The sequence below is a fragment of the Anopheles gambiae genome, chromosome X (genome assembly GCF_943734735.2).
Source record: "Anopheles gambiae chromosome X, idAnoGambNW_F1_1, whole genome shotgun sequence".
Classification (NCBI taxonomy): Eukaryota; Metazoa; Arthropoda; class Insecta; order Diptera; family Culicidae; genus Anopheles; species Anopheles gambiae.
The window spans coordinates 4,835,657-4,858,713 of NC_064600.1; the positions used below are offsets into that span (position 1 = coordinate 4,835,657).

The window sequence follows — 23,057 nt, forward strand, 5'->3', positions numbered from 1 at the left end:
AACATTTTGTGGGCCTTTTTTGTAAAGCTGAACTATTATTCACACACAAAAAAAACAACCAAAAACTACTATCAACCTCAAAACCCCCATACACTACCAGCATTACCATTTCCGCCGCCTACACGTATGCAATGTTTGTCCATATTTTTTCACATGGTTTTTTATTTTCATCTCTAATTTTATTGAACGAATTGGCTTCCCTTGGAAATAGTTATTGTTCAATAGCTATTGTTGTTGTGGTTTTCCTTTCAGCACATTGAACAAACCAAAACAAAGCGTACCAAAAAGTACCCATTACCGTTCGAATTCATAGCATACCTTTAGGCGCGTTCAGTCTCCAAGGATCAGCCCACGCACTTTTGCCGCGGCAAAAAAGACAAATTAATTGGCAAATTGTGTGATTGGCCTTTGTGCATTGTGTGTAGCCTTGTTTTCTTTCTCACCTTTCCCACCGCGCTTAGGATGGAATGCCTTTCCTTTCCTTTCCCCCCCTCCCACATGCCAACCCCCGTCCGTGTTGCCCACCGTGTGTCAATTATAATAAGATGGAATGGGAAACGAATCGGCTCGCCGAATAGCTGTTCGAGACAAATCACGCGCGCTTCGACCCTCTACATCTGTATCTGTCTGTCTCTTTCTCTCTCTCTCTCTCTCTCTCCTGCGCTCACTGTTCTATCCTCTCCGCACCTTTCGGGCGCCTACCCGTCTACCCCCCAAAAAGCCAATTTTCACAATACGAAGCAAGAGAGAAAAAAATATAAGACACACACTTCAGTTTCGATTCGACAAAACGAAGCGCAGAAGGCACGAGCTGCTGACGATTGGAAAATTCACCATTCAAAATCAGCGCGCACGCGGCCCGGCCCGGTGGGAAGCGGTCGGCGTGGGCGGTGGCTGTCCAGAGATGCGTGCAAGAATGAATAGCACGTAGGGGGGGGGTAGAGGGGAAGGGGCAGGGGGATGGTTGGAGCAGCAGCACAAAAGACCCGCCCGAAGAATGTCAGCTGCAATGTTCGAGTGTTCCTTTCCCAATCGGTGCGCAATTGTGCAGAACGGCGTGTGCGATTCGGGCGAATCGATACAGTTATTTTCCGTACCTCCCACGCTCCCATTTTCTTCCCTTCCGCTTCTGTCCGCTGCCACTACACGGTCGGTATTGTCACGCCGTTGTTCCGCCCACCGGCTCCACCCGCGGTAACACACTTATTCTTTAATTTTCCATCCCATTATTGCCTTCACTTTCGCGCAATGCCTGAATCGCGTTTCTGAGGTTGCATTTTTTCCCTATACAAAGGAAAACAAGAAGCCCTTCCTGACACACACACACACATTGTATTGTGTTGAGCGAAGGGGCCACTGCCCCCGATTGGCTTCCCAGCTCCCAGCAATCACAAGGCGAACAAACCGATTCCGGGCCTTTCCGTTCGCTTTCGGCCAATCACAATGGCAAAAGATTTATGCCCCAGCCTGACGCCTGCTAACAATTACATAAATATCCCTACTGAGCGTGCGTGTGTAAGTGTGTGGGTGCGCCCGGCAGTAGCGTAGCTGTGGAGGGTTTGAGTTGGAACACGCCATAGCGAGCCTTTCTCGTTAGCGCATTTATTGGAATTTAAAATTAAAATAAAATCAGAAAGTATCAGTGTAACCAAACGCTACCCCCCCACAGACACACATTTGTAACACGCTCACACAAACGCAGAACAACAACAACAGATCTTCCCTCTATTTTTTGTGACCATCAAATGACAGTCGCAATTCGCAAATGAAACCTTTCGAGCGGCTCCAATTCCGAAGGCAAAATCGAACGTTCGAACCGGGAGCGACAATTCATCTTCATCTCCGTTCTTTGGTGCGAGTGTGTGTGTGTAGTGTGTTCAATTCCCATCATGGTTCGATCTGTCTTCTTCCCTGCGTTCATCTCTTTCTCTCTTTATTGCATTCCTTCCTTCCACTTTATGATTTAAATTCTACTTATCACTGTTTGTCCAGCTCACAATTTCATTGTTTATCATTATTTCTATCCACTTTCCGCCTCTTTCTCTCTCTTTCTCTCTCTCTCTCTCTCTCTCTCTTTTTGTGGGTGTGGGTGGGTGGGAGAGGCCTTTTGTGTGGGTGTGTTTGTCTAGTTTCTCTCGTTGCCAACTCTCCCACGGGGGCCGTTCGCTTTGAATAAATGAGATCATTTCATATTGTGCCGCTTGTGATTCCGTAATTTTCCTCGGCCCAACCCATCGCAATTCGCAGCCGTTCGCTTTGTCTCCCCGGACGCTGCTGCTCGCTCCCCCCCTTTGCCAGCATCAATTAGCGATCTAATTAATCTCCGATTGCGAAACCTTTAACCCGACCGGTGGCACGTTTGTTTCACCCGCCAGATGGCGCTCAATGCGCCGCAGCAAAACTGCAGTGAATGACATTTTGCTGCTGTTTAAAAAAAAAACAAAAACAAACAAACAAGAATTAAAAACAAAAAAAAACGCAACTCGTGTAGAAAAGAAATTCAAGTAAGAATGATTTAATACGCCAGGATGTATGCAATCTGGACCGTAAGTGCTCGACCCATGAGAGTTGCATTTTCGAGGTATCCCAATATGAAGCATTTGTAAAGCGCACTGCATACATTCAGGCGCTCACGAGCGCATCAGCGGTATGATGACCCAGGACGGGCGTTTTCCAGTTAGAAAAAGACCTCCCCTTTAGACTGATGTGCGGAACACGGTAATGTAATTGTCGCAGCAGTGCACTTTTTACTCCTGTCCCACCCAACACAGTTGCGGGCAAGCTATTAATTAGCGGTCAGAGCCTAAAATTAAAGCAGCATGGGTCGCGTTTTCGCTTCCTGCGCTTCGTTTCACTCGAACACAATATGGAACACACGGGAGCACACCTTTTTTCTCTCCCCCCCCCCCGGGGCAGCGGGGATGGAAAGGACCGAAAACTAATCATCCGCCTCTCCTCGGCCCACTGCATCGAAGGGCCAAGTTTTGCACTATTGCGGCGAAACCAGAGAGAAACCGGGGGAGCGCGTGTGGGAGCACACATTTTCAATAGGCATTGTTCGGTTCGAGTCTGTAGCGGGACCCGCCGGCATTCTCATCTTGCAATCACACCCAAGGGAGCGTTTTTTTTATTATACTTTGTTTTTTTTTTGGTTTGTTGGTTTGTGCTAATAGCACACCAGGAGATGCGTTGTTTTTCCTTCTCCCTTTTTTTCCCTGCTTTGTTTTCGCTCCACCAAATCCGGCTTCTTTTGTCCGCTTGTTCCCGTTTCGGTCAGTTTGAAAGCGCCCCCTGCCGGTCGTTGCTGCAAGCGGTGGAAAAGCGGTGATTTGTTGGCAGGGCTTTAAAATAAATGCGATGAGTGGTTGCTGCCATTTTGTTTTTTTTTTTGGTGTCCGGTTCTTGCCTAGGTTTTGCTTCCCCTCCGCAGCCTCAAGCCGTTCGTTGTTGCTGCTTTCCGTTTCAGTCTATCTATTCTTTTACCTCTTCGACTCTTTTGACCGTTGCTGTTCTCTCTCTCTCTCTCTCTCTCTCTCTCTCTCTCTCTCTCTCTCTTTCTCTCTCTTTCTCTCTCTTTCTCTCTCTCTCTCTGTGAGTGTGTGTGTACATGTACCTTCCTGCAGCTTCTTGTCCGCTCCGAATCATTCTCTTTCCACCTCAAGCCCACTGTCACCTTCCTCCCTGTTTTTTTTATTCGCCCATTTCCCTTTATTAAGCTTTCGGGGGTGCACAACAAACAACAGCGAATTAAAAAAAAAAACAAGCCCCATACAACCCATTCCTCATTCCCTACGTCCTGCGGGCATCCCGTCCCCAAACCCTCCCGCTTTGTGATGGATTTGCAAAGCAGCCAGGACGGGTTTTCCCGGACCATCCCCCCCCGGACAGCGGACAGAATGTATTAAAAAGCCCATCCCCGCGCGCCATTTAAGTAGAAGCTTCCGGTGTCCCCCTGGTCGGACCCACTGCCCACATTAGCTTGCTGCGGGTGGTGTTCGGGAGGGCGAACGTAGCAGCAGCAGCAGCAGCAACAGTTCCCTGTTCGTTTGCCCCTTTCGCCCGCCATCGTGTCCTGCACGCAGTGCGTAGAGGGGTCAGGAGAAGAATGGGAGATCCAACATGCCCCCTAAACACTGACTCTCTCTCACACACACACACACACACAATAATAGACACGCTATAAACAGTACTGGTGCAAAAAGGTAATGTGTCACACCGGACGCCACCGGCCACCGACGGCGGGCGGGCGCCTGTTTGATGACGCGGGCTGGGACGCGGGCTAGGTGAATGGAAACGGAACGTACGTGATGGAGTGTTGCGCCATGTAATGCATGCAGCTCTCCTTTCCGGTCCAGCCGAGTCGAAGCGTAATTGATTCGCTCGATAATTTACATTAAAAGTAGCGTTTCGTTACACCGATTGCATACCATTCGGGCGCATCTTTTTTTCTTTTTTTTTTGTTGCTTTTGCTGTGGATGGAGCAGTGCAGCGGTATCGAAACTGCCACCGTAAGGGGACGGGCAATAGCCATACTTTCGTGTATGGTCAATGCTGTCCACTGTGACAGAAGGGGAACACTTTGGCTTGGGCTGTTTGCATTATCATACTGGTTCAGCGAGTAGCGTTTGTTAAAGTAGACAGGAAAAAAAAAGGCGGGGAACAATTCTAGCTTTACGCACAAGTGTAGCACAAGCCGACGGGGAACGGGGAAAAGAATTTGCAGCAACCAACAAAAAAAAAAGCGATACACTAAAGCAACCACTGTTTCTTTTCTTTCTTTTCTTTTTATCTCTTTCTTTCTTTTCTCTTTCTCTCTTTCTCTCTTTCTCTCTCTCTCTCTCTCTCTTTCTTTCCACCTCCCGAATATTGTTATATATTGAATATTGCAGGCGTTGTACTCTTCTCATCGGCGGTATATTTTGCGGAAGCAGGAAGCGAAAATTCATTCTTCAAGTCCATACCAGATGCATTTTGGTGGGCTGTAGTTACCATGACTACTGTCGGATATGGTGACATGACGTATGTTTGCGTATACTTTCTCTCGTTTTTCTTTGTTTGTTTTCTTTTTCGTTTTTTTTTTTTTTTGGTTTTCATGTTTTCGTTTTCGGATTCTCGCCGCTCCATTCTATTTTGTTTACATTGTTTTGTTTTTGTTTTCGCTTTTGGGTTTTCCTTGCTCGTTTGCGTTTCTTTTTTGCGTTTCCATCTCTTTCTCTCTTTCTCACAGACACACACACACACACACGTTTTCTCTCCATTTTCGCCTTCACGAGCGCCCGCAGCGCGTGTGTTAGCATCGCATTCTTTCTTGTTTTTGGTTTTGCCTGCGTTCGTTTCATCTCAACTCCAGCTGCCAGCTGCACTCGTTTCCACCCTTTCTCTGCCTCTCTCTCTCTCTCTCTCTCTCTCTCTCTCTATTCTACTAAAACCTTCCAACATTCCCCCTCAACAACGCGTATCTAGCCCCATACAGTCGAGCTTTGTAAACTTTGCCTCTGAAACACACGCGCACGCACGCACTCAAAGCTACACACGCACACACTCAAGCACGCGTGCAAATCACATTTGTCGCGTCGGGCAGCTTGGCGGCCCTTGGCACCGTTTGGTTTTTTGTGTGCTTTTTGTTTGTGCATTATCCCCATCGACCCTCTCTCATGCTCGCACTCTCTTGCTTGCTCTCTTGCGCGGAGAAGCTTTTTTTTTCTTTTCTGTCATGGTTTTTGTTTTGTTTTTCATCTTGCAATAGTTCTTTCGCTCTATTTTGAATAATTTTTTATTTTGTATTAAACCTTTTTGTTGTTGTTGTTGTTTGCTGTATTGCTGTGACACATGCTTTTCACGTTTTCGCGCTGTCGCAGCCTTTTCCTGCTTCGCCAATTTTTGTTTTTCTCTCTCTCTCTCTCTCTCTTTGTTGGATTTGCGTCACAAAAACACAAAATAACATCACAAAACTTTTCCCAAACAAAAAAAAAAAACACACACACACACATGTATACATTTGAGATGCTGGTTTGGCACTCCTCCACCCATACCGTGCTTGTGTTGGGGTGTGTATGTGTGTACAATTTGTGTATCATTGTTTCATCTAGGCTGTCATTATGTCATTCCACTGCTGTTCGCCACCCCATGTTCCATGTAACTTTAACACACCCACAAAGGCTGTCACACACACATACACACACACACACACATGTTTTGAAGGTTGATCGTGCTGTCGCCTGCACATTTTGGCTACGATCATGTATGTGTGTGTGTGTGTGTGTTTTTTTTTTTTTTATTTTTCCTCCATTTCGTTCCGCCATTGCCCGTGCCGTGGGTACAGAAGGAAGAGCTACGCCATTGCTGCCCACTCTACCCACCTCTGCACCCTTGCTGTAGTGCCGCTTCGTTTGCTCGCACACTCACACACACACACACACACGCGTCATCTTCATCTTTCGTGCCGACACTTTTGCCCTCTCCATCCACAAGCGCGCTAACAGGAGGCTTGGGGCCTTTGGGTAAAAAAAAAAACGGTTAGCGCTCGGCTAATGTGCGGCGCAAAAGCAATTTCGCAGGAGGATGAATCGAGTCTCGCTGGAATAAGTGCACGGTCACATCCACACCCACACCCACCCACACACACACACACCCACACAAACACACCTACGTGCGCACTCCCGGTTGGCAACGATCGCGTCGTCATCCTCGGTCGTGTGCCGTCCAGCAGTCTCGCAGCGCAATCGGTGAGAGGACCGGCGGAGGAACGCTGTAGCGCAGCGTGTAGACTAACCGTTTAGCAGCTCGTCACAACCCAAACCCCTGTCCTGCCCAACCGGTTCGGTAGAATAGATAGGTTGAATGGCGATTAGCAACCACGCTACCCCGAGCACGCCATTGCAACAGGCATGCGGCATGCGTGCTGCATCCACCCGTCCCTACGAAGGGTGGGAAAACCCTTCCCGCTTGTGTCGTGCGTGACCGATTGCGGCAGCAGCACCCGGTTGCCTGTTCGCCTGTCGAACTGTGTCTGCTGTTCCCTTCCACCACCACCACCACCACCAACGCGGGCGCGCGCGCTTCCAAATTGTTGCACACTTGGAACCCGTGCGCGCCTGCATGTAGGCAAACGGTGTAGCCTGCAAAGCAACAATTTTAAGCAACAGAGCAACCGAGAGGGACGGTACAAAAAAAAAGCAGAAAAAGCAGCAAAAGCTCGCGTGCCTTCAAACTGCCAAAAAAAAACAAAAAACAAAACAAAAGGGTGGCCGGCGTACACGCGACCACACGCGAACCCATGCATGCGAGTGCAGCGCCGCCCTGGCAGGGCGGCAAATCAAATTATTTGCAAAATCGTAATCGCCAAATTGGGTTGCTTTTCGTTTTTTTTGTTTTTTTTTTTTTGCACCGACATGCAGCGAGGGGCTGTAAAATACATAACGCGAATCAACAAACAAATGTACCTATGATAAACATAAACGTCTGCGGGCAGGTGCCTTCAAAAGGTGCCCATCACTCAGCGGTGGAATGGCCCGGTCACGCACGACCACATACAATTTAGAGCGGAGTCGTTTTGTTTTGTTTTTTTTTTGTTCTTTTTTTTTTTTTTTTTTTGTTGGACCCCACACATTTGCAACAAAATCATGCATTTCTGCTTTGTTTTGCTCACTCTTTTGTCCAATTGGTTGGCAACTTGGTTGTGCCACAGTAGTGCTGACCAACGGGAATTTTTAATTCCAATTGTTCATGTAAAATGGTTCCACTTAACCCGGGGCGTAAGTACCCAATTTCCAATTGACATTTTCGAGCACGAATAATCGGGAATTCGAGCAAATTCCCTTAAACTGGAGCCTTAAACTTCCCTTAAACTGCACCAGTTTAAGGGAATTTAGAAAAAGGCCTTTAAAATCAATTGTGATACGGCTTTTTCGTTGTTTTCTTCTAGACTCGCTTGGAAATGATGTTTTCTATCATTATAGTTTGTCATGTAGCCATTTTATACTTAGATAATATCGATTTTTTATAAAATAACATCACAAAAAATTTGCTTTTGTTTTTCATAAATAAATACAAACTACGAATGTAAAATGAGCTCGACGGCATCGTTCATTGATAGAAGAAAGTCTAATTTACGAACTCACCAAATCTTAGCGCTTTCAACACACTTGATCACACACAAATCCACAATTTCAGGCGTATCGAGTACTAATCGAGCAGATATGGGAAAAAAACAATTTCGAGCGAATGTCACCTGGGTATACAATACCCGGAAATGGCCTTTGCCAAACGCCCAAAAGTATGCAATTGAATACTTTTTGCTCTAATTAACACCTAATAAAACCTTATATTAAAATATAAAATGTGACAAGTAAAAAAAATGGCGAGAGGAAAAATCATTTTAAAATGTTATTGTAACATTTCCAATGCGGAACAGCTATTTGAACAACCAAACCTACCATTAAGCGGTACGATTTGATGTGCCGAGCGTATACATTTAGGCGCAATCCTGCCATGCTTCATCGTGCACCGTCAGCTGTACTTATCGTTGTGTTGTTGGGACCCCCTGTTCCGTCTCATGCCATTCATTAGTCCGCTGCGTGCGGCGTCACACCATTATCATCCTTCTGCTTCCTTCCTGCCTGCGTTCCATGCGCTTCTGCTCTCTCCCTCTCCCCAAGTGCCACAGAACTGCTTGCGTGCGCATCTACACTTACCGTTGCCTTATCGTCCGCATGGTGGTTTGTCCGTTGTTTGCAATCGGCAAATAAGACAAACCGTTCCCATCTCTTCCCCTTCCTCCCTCCCGCATGCATGTAGATGTCGTGTTCCGCTGTTGTCACCTGTGCATCCCGTAGATAGACGTTGCATCGTTCATCGGTCGCTTCAATACACTACCGCAATCATAGCAACAACGCAACCAAAAAAAAAAAACAGACACATACGGCTCCTGCCTTACTGTTAGTTTACAAACTACACATACCCAATACACACACCCACACACAAACACACCGTTATGCATTCCAACCAAACTGTGTTTCAATGTGTAGCGCTGTCCGGAGCGACCTGAGCTCTTCCAACTAACTGTTTGTTTCTGTTTTCCATGTTCACCACCTCCGAAACACAACGCTCAAATCAACGGAAAAACAAAAAAAAAAACACGCGCAAAACCAGGCCGGTCGGCGTGTGGGGCAAAATCGTGGGCTCGCTGTGCGCGATTGCCGGTGTACTGACAATCGCACTGCCCGTACCGGTTATCGTCAGCAACTTCAACTACTTCTACCATCGGGAAACGGATCAGGAGGAGATGCAAAGTCAGAACTTCAATCACGTTACCAGCTGTCCGTATCTTCCTGGCACTCTGGGTAGGTCGCCGGCAAAGGCGAAACCGCGCCTGAACCGTATGCAACCGGCGTTGCGCAACAGCGGTTTTAAGCGGTGTCGTGTGTGTGGGTGTGTGTGTTAATGCCCGTTTTGTTTGTTTTCTTTTTTTCTTTTTGCTCCGCAGGTCAACATCTAAAGAAAACTTCGTTGTCCGAATCGTCGTCCGACATGATGGACCTAGAGGACGGGGTCGAGACAACGCCCGGCCTATTAGGTGAACAAAATCGTATGGTTCCATTTTTAGGAGCGCATCTTACCGATAAACAACAATTGCAGCAGCAGCAACAGAACTGCTGTAAACAACCATCGAACGGTGGTGGTGGTGGTGGTGGTGGTTTAGGTGGTGGTGGCGGTGTAGGTAGCGGCGGCGGCGGCGGCGGCGGCGTTGGTGATATCGGTGGAGGCCTCGGTATTGGTGGGGGCAGTGGTGCCGGCGGTGTCGTCGGCGGTGCCGTCGGGGGCGTGGCCGGCGGTGCCGGCAGCATCGGTGGAACGAATAATAATTTACAACAACGCCATAATAGCGCTTTAGCTGTTAGTATCGAAACCGATGTCTGACTACTGGGTATGGCTATTTCTGCTAGTTTATATTATAATTTACCTTTATTTTTAATTATAGTTCTGTATTTAGGCTTCCGACGGTGCTCGCCTTGGTGGCCGGTGCGGTCGGGTGCGGGTTCGTCGCCTGTCCGTCGTCCTTTCATTGCTCTCCTACCCTGTCCTAGCCGTTGCCAGCGGTTTTTTTCCCCCCATTTCCGCCCCAAAACAAACAAAAATAAACATTTTGTTCCTCCTCCCCCCAACCACCTCCACCCCCCCCCCCCCCCCTCATCATATCCCTTTCCTACCGGCCCGTGGTACTGTACTGCCGAGCGAGCACCAGAAGCGGCCTGTAAGTAAAGCATTGCTCCTTCATTAAACGCACCTTGACCTGGAATATGAATACAATATGATACAGCTTGAACTACACGTCACTCACACAACCACGCCTACTCACGCGCGCCCTCCCTATGTGTTCCCTTGTCTTGTTCGGTACGGTAAAAGCGAGAAGGAAATAGGATACAGTGTAAGTGTGAAAGAGAGAAGAAAAGAAAAGCACACACACACACAGAATCAATTCGAAAGACAATCGGGATTATTTGGCATCGTTTAGTATCGTTTTTCTTCCATCAAAACAAAAAAAAAAACAAAAAGCTAAAGCCGGCTGCCAAAGCAATACTGTGTCCTGCGCCACTTCATACTGCTACAGTTGACAAGCTTTCAATAATAATAAAAAAAAGTGGCATCCAATATTAAATGTTGAAACAGAACAGTAGAAAGATTGAAAGCAATTTTTGAAAAACATTCACGTTTCTTTACATACCCTTAAAAATGCCAAAAAAGATACTCTTGTCACGCGTGTTGCATAGTTACAGGCGGGCAGAATGACACTAGTAGTCCCTGCTTCGGCGCACAATGTTTACACAGTCAGCTTGTCAACTTGGCGACAGATCATGGAGGGGGGCAGGATCTATCTAAAAAACAATATATATATAAAAACTAAAAAAGCCGTTGATTTTAAATTCCTAACCTAAAAGTAATTGCAAAAAAAAAACAAAATCAAAAAAAAATATAAACCTAGCAAAACGGGAAACCTTCCAGACAAGAAAATCGCCTCGCACCAGTACTATCTCACCTGTAATTGTACGTTTCGATTCAGTTTCCGTTCTCTTTGTTGCCGTTTTCTGCTACCACTTGTTCCTTTTTCGTTGTTTTTCTGTTTTTTTCTTTATTGGTTTTTTTTTTCTTTTCTTTTGGTTACCGTTTTGGTAACCATCGTTTACTGTTTTATCGTTTCTACTTTGCCCTTTCACACACACACACTCACACATACATGAACTGAAACACTCTCATGCAGGCTGATCTGTATTGATGCCCACCTTCCTAGAAATGCTCCCGCAAACACGCGAGCCGGGCAGTGCTACTAGCTCTGTCTGCACTTCGCACACAGTCTCTTCTTCCACCCTCCCACCCCCCCGTTTCGCTCTCTGGCACGGGAGGCGTTCGCGCACTTTATATATTCATATCTATATAGGGAGCAAAACGGGGGGGTGGACGGGGGAAGCAAACACGGGGCAGACTGGCTGCCAATTCTTCCGACAAGATTAGAGCTCAAGAACATGACATTCTCCATTCTTGTGGTCTCTTGTCTATACACACACACACACACACACTCACACATTTACATACGCTCATACAGACAATGTGACCTCTCCACTAACACACAGCAGACATTGCAACTGCCTTCGGTAGTGAAATTCCCACTTCAAAGTACACACACACACAGTAGTCTGCGATCACTCTATCTCTTTGCTACGACCCCCTCTCTCTCACTCTCTCTCTCTTTTAGTTAGTTTGCTGCTCGCTAAGCAATATCCCGCAGCGTGCGCACACGCACACACACGCAGAGTACACCTGTGCGTGTGTGTGTGTGTGTGTGATTTGCGTGCCCTCTAGATCCTCTACCAAGCTCCACAAACGATCGGAATGATGCCTTGTAGCCCGGCTGCTCGAATTGCCTGGTGCTGCTGCGTTTAGCTTGCTCGAAAGAAGCTCCCCCCCCTGTAGCCTGTAGGTGTAGAGCGCGTGGCACCGTAGCTAGTTGTCTCTTTTCTGTTCTGTTTTCTACTGCTCCCCGCGAGCGGAATGGGGCGGGGTCTAACCGACGCGGTGCGCGTCCAACGCGCTCTCTCTCGAGCTGTGTCGAGCTTGAGGATGTCTCCCTGTTCGCGGAAGATCACACAGATAACACAGATGACACGCTCTCTCGAACGCGTACCACTGACAGATGCCGGCAAAAGCGGGAGAGCGAGAGAGAGAGAGGGCGAGAGAGTGAGTGAGGGCGCGAAAGATAATGTACAACATGGAAAGATCAACAATCGAACTACTCGTACCAACGTACTACTACCACATTCGACAGAAGACGATACGCAATTCGATCTCCGACTCTTGCTTTCCAAAAAAAAAAAAAAAACACGACCTCGATGACGTGTACCGGACGTGTCAGACGACCTGACCGAAACGACTAAGACACAACCAACAGTGAAGTCCTATCCCTCCCAAAAGCCTTCGGTGGCGAACTGCGGCTGTCCCTGTCCCTTCCTAACCACAATGTTCCTCCAATGTCTGTGTTATGTTCCCGTGTACAGTACAACCTTCTAGTGCTCCCCCAAACTCGGCTCGGTCGCTCCTTCCTTTCGCGATCTGTCTGAAGCGGCTCCACTCTCTCACCCTCTCTCTCTCTCTCTCTCTCTTAGTCTCTCTCTAGCTACCACGCCGCAGACAGACGCGACTGTGTCGGAGGACGCACACATGAACCACACCATCTAACAATCTCTCCTTTTCTTTCTTTCTTTTTTCTCTGTCTCTCTCTCTCTCTCCTTCCTCCGATAGTGAAACGAACACTTCGCGCTATTTTTTGGCCAGCAGAGCTCATCCGCTGGCTGCCAGTTTCACCGAGAGCGGTCTGAACCGGTGTTTCCGTTTCCCCCCCCCCTCCCACCCCTCCCCCCTCGTTTCGTTTCGGTTCCTCTTCCTGAACGGTCTCCCTAACGCCAACCGTAACGCCGCACAAGCGGGTAGAGTGGAGAGAAGGGGGAAGGAGGAGAAGGAGGAGCAGGAGGAGGAGAGGTGCGAAGAGGGAAGGAACAATAGCGACAACAACAACAACAACAGCCTCCTGAGAAAACCCGTCCCCTAGAGCCAACGATGGAGCACCGCCCGCCCGTTGCGCCTGCAGCAGAGAAGAGTCGACGGCTACGCCTCGACCGCCCGCAGTAGCAGCAGCAGCGACGCCATTTCCCCCACTCCCTCCCCCCTCCCCATCTAACACCTCTCACTCTCTTTCTCTCGCTCTCTCTCTCTCTCTCTCTCTCTCGTGCACTCGCTCTCTGCAACGGGGAAACAAAAAATACGGGAGCAGATGTGGAGCAGCGATGGGACGCCGGCCCGCTTATAGCCCCTCCCTCGCTTACCCCCATTACAGCAAGTAGTAGTGGTGATGGTGGTGATGGTGGTGATTAGTAGTGGGACAGTAGCAGCAGCACCACCGCCAGTGTAACAGCATTGCCTAACTTCGGGCGGTTTTTCGTCGCGCGCAAACCAGAGAAGCGGACGACGACGACGAGCAGCAGCAGCAGCAGCAGCAGCAGCAGTACCGCAGCAGCATCCTTCCCGGTCCGGCTAGTGAAACCACGTCAGTGCATCAAGATTAGTGTATGTGGATTAGGTTGTAAGAACGTGTTTTATCGGGCAAAAGTCAACCGATTAAAAAGCAAAACAAGCAAGCAAGCAAACAAAACAAAAAAAAAATACTAGACAAAATACTCTCGTATAGGGCGTCTTACACTGTAAAAACGATCGCGTCCAGGGTCAGTCGACGCGCGCGCAGCCGGCTCGCTTTACACTGTTTTCCCGTTGTTTGAGCAAGAAAAAGCAAAAGCCGCCAAAAAGTGAAAGTGAACGTAAACATGATACCAAAAACAAACAAACAAACAAAGAAAAAACCAAACAAAAAAAAAACAAACAAAAAAAAACACGCTAAAGAGAACAAGCAGGGAAACAATCAGCCTACTCCATGCGCACTATCAAGCACCGTTTCTCTCAACAATATATCCGACACGCTGCATATCTAGCCTTTAGCCAGTACCATACTCCATACACTGCTCATCCCGTCTCCCTCCCAGCTAGCAAATCACTCTAAAAACAAACAAAAAAGATGGCTGAGCGAAAAGTACAGGGCACCGAGACCAAGAGAGAGACAGAGAGAGAGAGAGAGAGAGAGAGAGCAAGCGAGCGAAAGGTGTAATAGAGCGAGACAAACAGATAGAGAACATAGATAGAGCGAAGGGTAGGAAACCACGGGGCAACACACATACACACATACACACACACACACACACACACACATACACACAAACGTGTCCGTTCCACTCGTCCGACGCGAGTCCGGCGAGAGCTGAGCAGCGCAGTAATATTATTCGCAGTTTAGTTGCGTATTTTGCAACAACAACAACAACAACAAAAACAAACAAAACCTTTTTCAGCTACTGGTCCAACCCAAAAACCAAACAAACAAAACTTTAATGTAAAGGTGTGAAAAGGAAACCCGAAAACAAACAAAAAAAACGCGAAAGGAGAGGATGGGAAGGGGGAAGGAGTGTAAGACACGCATCTGTTTCAAGAAGAGAAGAAGACAAACAGTACGCTAGGGAGATAGCCGCGCGAGAGGCAAATTAAAGTAGTTAAGCAGTGAACGCTACGCAAAAAATCCGATAGCGGCAAAGCTAAACTAGGGCTAACGTTTTAATATGAGGGATGGGAAAAGGAAATGAGAAACCTACCACTACTACTACTACTACTACTACTACTACTACTACTACTACTACTACTACAACTACTTTAACTACTACCACTGTTACAAAGGAAGGAAGAAGAAAAGAGGAAGAAAAAACAACCAACAGCTAAACCAAAGGGAACGAAACCAAAAAGTAAATAAATAATCAATAATTAATGACACAGTGAGATAGACACAAAAGGATGAAGAAAAGCAGAAACAGACGAAACAAAAAGGAAAACACACAGAAACATAAATTTCGTTTGCAATTACTACTTCATAACAAATTAAACACACAAGCTCAAGAACTTAACAATCGAAGCAGCAACATAAAGAAAACAACAACAACAACAACAACAGAGAGCAACATACAGAAAACAACAACAACAGAGAGCAAGCTTAGAGTAATGGCTGGCAATAGAAAACCTGCAAGCGTGTAGAATGAATGAAGACGAACACACACACACACACACCCACACATACAAACACACGCGCGCGCGCGAAATACAACGCTCTCTCTCTCTTTCTCTCCTCCTCTCTCTCTATGTCTCTCTATCCCGCTCTCGCGCTCTTTCTCTCTCTCTCTCTCTCTCTCTCTCTCTCTCTCTAAGGTCTTTGTTATGGAAATTAATCGGCAGCAACTACAATTACCGATACGAAGCTGCAAGCTATAAGAGAGAGAAAGTGAGAGATAGAGAGAGAGAGAATGAGAAAGAGAGAGAGAGAGAGGTACAGGGAAAGATAGTTATCAGGAGAAGACAATGCCAAAGGGCAACGCTAGTAAGTCAAAGTCATACCCATACATCCCCCCCCCCCCCCGCCTCCTTTTTTTTCTGACATCTCTCATTAAAAATCTATTCAGACATACACAAACGCGAGCCTTCACATCGCACTGTCACGATGGCGAACGATTGTCCGGTAACGTAGGCCACGTAGAGGGCGCAGCAGCAGCGGCAGATCGATAGTAGTGTGTAGTGTGCGTCTTAGTGTATTCCGCGCGTGTGCGCGCGCTTGTTCGCGAACCAAAGCTGTGTTAGTAAGCTGATGCGTACTAGGTACTGTTATAGTGTTAGTTGCACGATGAGATAGAACAGGCCCGTCCCTCTTGTTCCAAATGTCTTCGTTATCAAGAGAAACCTTGTCCAAAGTCTTCAAACAGCTCTTTAAATAATACTCCTACTACTACTACTACTACTACTACTACTACTACTACTAAAACTAAACATGAATCAAGCAGGAAAGGTAGTTCATACGACATATGACACAGACAGACACACTTTCTACACTAAGACAACAGGGGAGGCAATAAAAAAAAAAGCAAGCGTCGATGCCGACGCAAACATTAGACGACGAACCCAGCACACGCTGGTCTCGTGCTCTCCCTCCCGAAATGTGTGTAGATATTCCTTTCGGTTTCTTTCTTCTGCCACATCTTACTACGAATTCTTATCTAATAAGCGTTACCGTCCCGCGCTGGGTCGGGCACCCTACGTACGAGCGGGAAATGGTGCAGTTGAGCGATCGAAATACACGCGTACTTAAGCTAAAGGCAAAACCCAAACTGAGGGACATTTTTTTTGTTATGCTTGAGTAAGTCAAAGGAGGCAAAAAAAAAACAACTAAACTAAATCTCTTACCTACGTTTTAGCCTTGCGGGCAAATTAGGCAGATAACTACACACCTACAGACACAGAGGACGGACAGTGGAATGGGACAGCGAAGCTTAGGGTGAAGGTGGTAGATACAGTATCGTAGACGATGCGTAACAAGGTAGAAAAGAAACTAGCGAAAGTGATAGACGAAGAAAGAGAGTATGATAGAGATATGAGAAAGAGAGAGAGAGAGAAAGAGAGGGAAAGGGGAAAGTGAGAGAGAGAAAGAGGAGTGGTGACTATAATCTCAGCTATTTCAATGAATGGTTGATGTATTTCAATTTCAATCTCTCTCCCTTTATCTCTCTCTTTCTCTCTCCCTCTTTCTTTCTCTCTCTCTCTCTGTCTCTGTCTCTTTCAGTCTCGAAATGCTTCATTGTCCGTATCTAGCCAGAAACGAAACAAACTAAATTCTAAATAAACGTCCTATACGTCCTCTAATACCTGACGGGCTCGTGCTGATCTATTTTTTTTATTGTTTTTCAATGCAGGGAAGGAAAATGGAATGAAATGGAAGAAGAGAAAATGGTGAAGGACAGGTCTGCCACGGCTATTCTTCACACACTATTTCGCATTTTGTTTTTGTGCTTCTCCCTCGCCGGGAAAGAGTAGAAGAGAAGTATTGTTGCGCACTGACTCAACTACAGCTACGCACACAAACTCGCGTGCGTGCGATGCCATCCATCACTATATCTTCACTTCTCCCTCTTCTCTCGCTCTTCCTTCCTGCCTTTTCCACTTTCTTACACTCGGTCCCTCGCCAACTCTCTCTCTCTCTCTCTTTCTCTCTCGCAAAACAAAGCAACCACAACAGGCAAACAAAAAAAAACAAATAATGAGGATAGGTAGGAGTAAAACTTCAGTAGAAGCTCTTAATCAGATTGATTTACTCTATCAAATATATTTAATTTCTTCTATCAACTAAATGGAAGAGTTCACGCAATGCTCTTTATAGACTTAAATCCAGCTGAGCTGTGGGTGTGGTAGAGCAAAGGTAGTTGGTAGCAGAGGCTCACGAACAACAATCGGCAGAATCGGCAGCACACACACACTAGTGACACTAAAACGATACATCATCATCAACATAAAACAAAAAAACAAACTTTAGTAAGCAAGCGGTAAACAGCGATAAAGCGTTAAGAAAGAAGCAACAAAACACCACGTGAAAACAGTGAAACATTCAAACCAAACTTTACAAACATCTACCACAACACCTACAAGTTCACTACAAGACAGGACCTCAGTGTAGAAGATAAAACAAAGCAGCATAGAAAACGTGCAGATTAAGATGTAAAACTGCAGAGAGAAACTAAAATGGCGTGTGTAAGCTAGCACCGTGTAAATGACACTAGCAACAAAACCGCAATCGCTGAAAAGTGGAAAAAGAAAGAAAGAAAAAAAAGGAAAAAATAAACTCAATACCAAAACCTAAAACACAAGGATGAAAACCACAGGAGACAAACAAACAGAACGAACAAAACAAAAAGAGTAACAAAACACACACACAAGTAACGAAGAGTAGAATAACAAACAAACAAACACACACACACACAAACACAACTGTTAAGGAAAAAGTGCTGCCATCCCAATTGTTGCGTCCTTTTTATTACACACTAATACACTACGTTACTCGGGCTGACCACACCGTAATCTCGTAAAACCGAACGGGCAGAAAAAGCAGTGGAGGAGGTTGTGTTGTAGCGGAGCCGGCACAAAGCCGGACACATCGACACATCTCGACTGAGTAATGGAAACAAAAACCAAACGTCAAACGTTTGATGTGGTTTAGATTAGCACCCATACACAGGGACATCTCTTTATCTCTCTTCACCTTACACCTTGTCCCTTAATGTAATCTGGACTCTTAGTATCTGTTTAGCTGTCTCGCTCTCTCTCTCTCTTTCTCTCTCTCTCTCACTTCATCTCTCTCTTCACCGCTGTCTCTCTCTCTCTTACACATATTGCTTTTTTCCTTTAGTTTCACACTGCATTTCCGTTTCTCGCTCTTTTGTCTCTTTCTGATTTTCTAATGATTGTCTCTTATTTTTTATTTCTGTTTTGCTATCTCCTCTTTGTGTTGTTATTTGTTTATTTTCCTCCTTTAACAAAGGTTCGGTTGATTTTTTCTCCTCTTGTTTACATTCAGCTTGGTTTGTCTTTCATTTTGGTATTTTTCTGATTTCGGTTGAGTTTTCTGTCCTTTGTTTTCGGTTCGATTTTTGATTGGTATGATTTTTTATATTGCTTTGATGATTTTTGATAATTATTATATCACAAAACCTGCAAGTTTGAGTAAACCGGAATACAGTTTTGCATTTTTTGCTTATGATGACCATACTTGCAAGATTGTACATTCACAACGACTAAAGATCGCACCAAAAACTCGAAAACCAGCTGACCAAAGGAATGTGCTGATGGAGGTTACAAGCGCTACCAGTGCTTCGCTGCGAGCTCGTCGCAGACGCTCAAACCCAGCCAAATGTCAATTAAACGCCACAAGCACGGGCAGCTTCCGATGCAGCCCACTGTACGCCTACCGCTGTGACTTGCTTGCGTGATCCCTTCTTCGCTTGTTTCACTGTGTTTTATACTTGTTGTTTGTTCGAACACGCTATCTCGGCTGCAAACTGGACCCGCACTGAACGATACCGACGCTAAGGCTGTGCCCTAACATACCGTTTGACCTCACGAACGACCCACAAAACTTAGTCCTAGTACGGTGGTGCGTCAAAGAAAGAGAGAGAGAGAGAGAGAGAGAGAGAGAGAGAAAGAGACAAAGAGAGGTAACTCAAAGCCGTTGATCAACATCACCAACATCAGTTGCACGTGGGCAAGAGAGAAAACACGCCAAAATCATCCAATCCAGAAAGAGTAACAGGAGCAAACAATAAACAATAACCAAGAAGTAGTAGCAAACAAACAGCAGCCTATCACACTGAACATGCAAACACACCAACACACAAAAAAAGTCCCAAAACGCACGCAAAATTCTAATGTAAACAAGGGAAAATTTAGAAAAAAAAACAAACAGTGTAAAGAGAGAGAGAGAAAAAGGGAAAGAGCTTGTGAGTGAGAGAAAAATGTCGCGATAGAAACAGAAGAATAACAAGAGGAAGAAGAAGAAGAAGAAGAAGAAGAAGAAGAAGAAGAAGAAGAAGAAGAAGAAGAAACTAAATTGTGCATGAAAACAATAACACCAAAAACCAAGAATAAGAAGACGAGAGAGAGAGAGTGTGTGTGTGTGTGTATGCTAATAAAACTAATGAAAACAAAACAGAGCGAAACAGGAGTTAATAAAAACAACTGCAACAGTGTAACATTTGCCAAAACTAAATGAAAATAATTCCATAAAATGAACAAGATCTTAAATAACTGGCAAAACGAGAGAGAGAGAGAGATAAAGAGAGAAAGAGAGAAGAGCAGATAAAACAGCTTCACGGTGAAAAATAAGTAAAAAAGTAAACATCTTGCAAGCGACATAGGAAAGGGCAATAAACAAACAGAGGAAGAGATAGAGATAGAGAGAGACAGTGAAAGAGGCAGATAGACAGCCCCAGATAAAGACATACAAAAAGCAACAGAGAGGCAAAAAAGGTGTGCGAGTGAGAAAGTGAAAAATAACCAAAGAAAAATTGTAATCTTAACGCCTATTCATTACCAAACCAAAACAAAAAAATCGAATAGCAACAGCGAGCTCTCCAGTTAATGCCGGAATATACGGTAGCGAGCGACGACTCGTTTTTTTTTTTTTTTTTGCAAACGACACTGAGATGCAAAACAAACCAAAAAAAAACACAAGGAAAATAAATACTTATACATATACATTTATTGGCAGTTGGGCGGCGCCGGCCCGGTAAGAAAAAAAGGGGAACTGTTGCTATCGTTTTTAACTCTTAGTAGCGCTACACGCCCTAACATTGTTTGTGCAGAGAGAGAGAGAGAGAGAGAGAGAGAGAGAGAGAGAGAGAGAGAGAACAAGATCGAGAGACAGAATGGGAGGGAGAGAAAGGTCGAAAAGGGAATAAACATAACGCTATTAGGCTAGGCTTTTGTGCAACAAGCAATAGAGAAGGCTCCGGAAAGGGTTGTTTTGAGGAGGGGGGGGGGGGGGAGACGAGAGCTAAGCTTGCATTCAGAAGAAAAAAACACACACACACATACAGACACACATACACCAATATGTATATTTATACATGTACACACACACACACTCAAAAAAGGTCATCATACCCCGCCAGCTACAGGTAGCTATTAAAAAAAAGCAAACCCTGCCCGAATGAGCACACTGACGAGCGCCCCTTTAGCGAGAGAAAGAATGAGAAAGAAAGAGAAAAAGAGAGAAATATTAAGTAGAAGAAATCTGCATTCTTTTAGCAAAAATTGTGAGCGAGAAAAAAAGAGAGAGACAGAGAGAGAAAGAGAGAGAGCGAGTGTGTGTAGAGTAGTGGAGCCAGGCAGCCAGGGGAGGAGGAATCGTTGTAGAAACATAAGATTTACCTTTTTAGATAGTCCTTTAACAAAGCAAACAAAAATAAGGTTAAAAAAGAAAGGTCAGCGAAGTGCAAACAAGTAAAAGCTAGCAAAATCCACCATTGCCATTTGCAAAAAAAAAACAAAACAAAACAAAACAAAACAAAACAAAAAAATACCAAAAAAAAAAAAACTACCAAAACCAAAACCAAAAATCCGATTCCGTTCTAGTAGTGGTGCGTGCTCGGTGCGATAAATCCGCACCAAGCGAGCGAAAGGCGACAACGGTAAAGGCACAGGCGCAGGCCGATCCTATCTCCTATCTCCTTGCCGCCGTTGTGTTTGCGTTCCACTTTTTCTCTATTTAAACATTAAAAAGCAACCAAAAAAAAAAAAACCAAAAACCAAAAACGGCATACTTTTTAAATAAACGAAACTCGTGCCACTCTCGCTGGGTTTTTGCGCTGCTTTGCGTTCGCTCCAGGGTCTGGTGTCCAGTGTTCGGGAATGGGCGATGGGACGGGGCAGGCAGGCCGGCCAACCCCGGCCTCCAACAACAGAACGTTGGTGGCAAATCACACACACACACACATACACACACGCCACACGCCACACGTTCAGTAATCCTTCCCTTTTTACCTTTTTCGAGACGTGCTTGCGCGTAGTGTAACAAAGATACACAAACACACAAAACAAACAAACAAAACCAACCAAAATGTCCAAACCAAAGCTAAGACTCAGCTGCGCGCGAGTAAACATTAAATCAAACTAAAGCAAACGTTTAATGAATAAAAGCAGAAAAGAAAGAAAGAAAGCAACATAATAAAGAGTAGCGCAGGGAGAAGAGGGAGCGCCTCCCCCCCCCTCCCTCCCCCCCCCCCCTTTTTCTAGCATGTAAGTTTGTCGCCACATCCGCTTCTGTTAGTTAGTCCTAACGTGTAGAAACCAAGAGACGATAAAATCAAGCTAGGTGTAAGGATGCACGGGGAAAGGAGACGACAGCGAAATGCGAGGAAGCGGTAGCAAGCCGCGAAGTAGAGAGCGTGGAAACGCATCAACACACACACACACACACACACACAACACACACTTCCACAGGCAGTACACGCAAGAAGAAGAAGAAAAAACCGGTACACGGACGCCCCGCTCCCCTTAAACAAGCACCGACGTTCGTTCTGACTGGTCCGAGCCCGAGTCATCAGCCAATCTAGTTAATATGTCACCTAATATAAAATAATTAAAAACAAAAAAGATTTAAAAAAACACACACACAACATACACACACACATATATACACAAGAGAGCCATTATCCATAACTTCTTTCCTTGCTTCCTTAAACGTTTTTTCTTAGAGTGCAATGCCGGCTTGTAGAAACAGCAAAACTAACAAAGCAAACGTGAACAGGGAGAACCACCATTCACTCGTGCAGCAGCAGCAGCAGCAGCAGCAAAAAAAAAAGCAGTTAAAACTTACCACAGCAGAACAACCCAAAGAAACAAACAAACAAACAAACAAAACAAAACATCTTCTTAAAAACATGTGCGTATGTTTAGGTAATAGAGATGAGAGTAGGGAAGGAAAAGGGAAAAGAGGAGGAGGAGAAGGAGGAGGAGGAGGAGAAGAGAGGAAAAATCATTTACGAAACATGACATTAACTTACACAAGGACATCCAGGAGGGAGGCGGCAGGATGGAAGAGTGAAACGGAAGGGATGACGAAACCTATTGTAGAAATTAAACAAACAAACAAACAAACAAACAAAAAACTAAACCAAGCAAACAGCCAAGCAAACGCAGCTAAGCTAAATTCGATGCGAAATAAAACAAAACAGCAAAAACAAAAAAGAACCGAAAAAAAATGACAAAACAAAATAAGAACCTAGCATGTAAGGGCATATTTAGTAGTTCAGCAACATGAACAGAAAAAAAACAGAATTAAAAAAAAAAGCTTGGTACCAAAATACAGAACTAAAAAAAAAAACAAAACAACAATACAGATAGTGCGAAAGTGGAAGATACGCAACAACGGTAAAGGGTGCGCGCGGCGCAGTCATACATGCAAAATTAATTAAATTTAATAACAAACGGCAACAACAACAACAACAACAAAAAAGACGCAAAAGACCGTGACAAGCAAACGAGAGTAAAATGCAAAAAAAAATACCAAACCAAACCAAACCAAAACAAACGCGAAAACAAAA

The 23,057-nt window shown here is 45.3% G+C and overlaps 1 protein-coding gene across 11 annotated transcripts in view; it reads left to right on the forward strand.

The window, feature by feature from the left end:
- LOC1272004 (potassium voltage-gated channel protein Shaker) overlaps positions 1-22,300 on the forward strand; it is a 177,152-nt gene extending 154,852 nt beyond the window's left edge. For 9 of the 11 annotated variants that reach the window (XM_061645739.1, XM_061645756.1, XM_310869.6 and 6 more), the window contains 3 exons: positions 4,890-5,019; positions 9,151-9,341; positions 9,485-9,925. In XM_061645739.1, the coding sequence (XP_061501723.1) occupies positions 4,890-5,019; positions 9,151-9,341; positions 9,485-9,918 (755 nt within the window). In that variant the 3' untranslated portion in view covers positions 9,919-9,925. Of the gene's footprint in view, positions 1-4,889; positions 5,020-9,150; positions 9,342-9,484; positions 9,926-12,792 lie in introns of those variants that run through there. The other 2 variants (XM_061645770.1, XM_003436902.2) reach the window with 2 other exon arrangements.
- Positions 22,301-23,057: the final 757 nt, after the last annotated feature.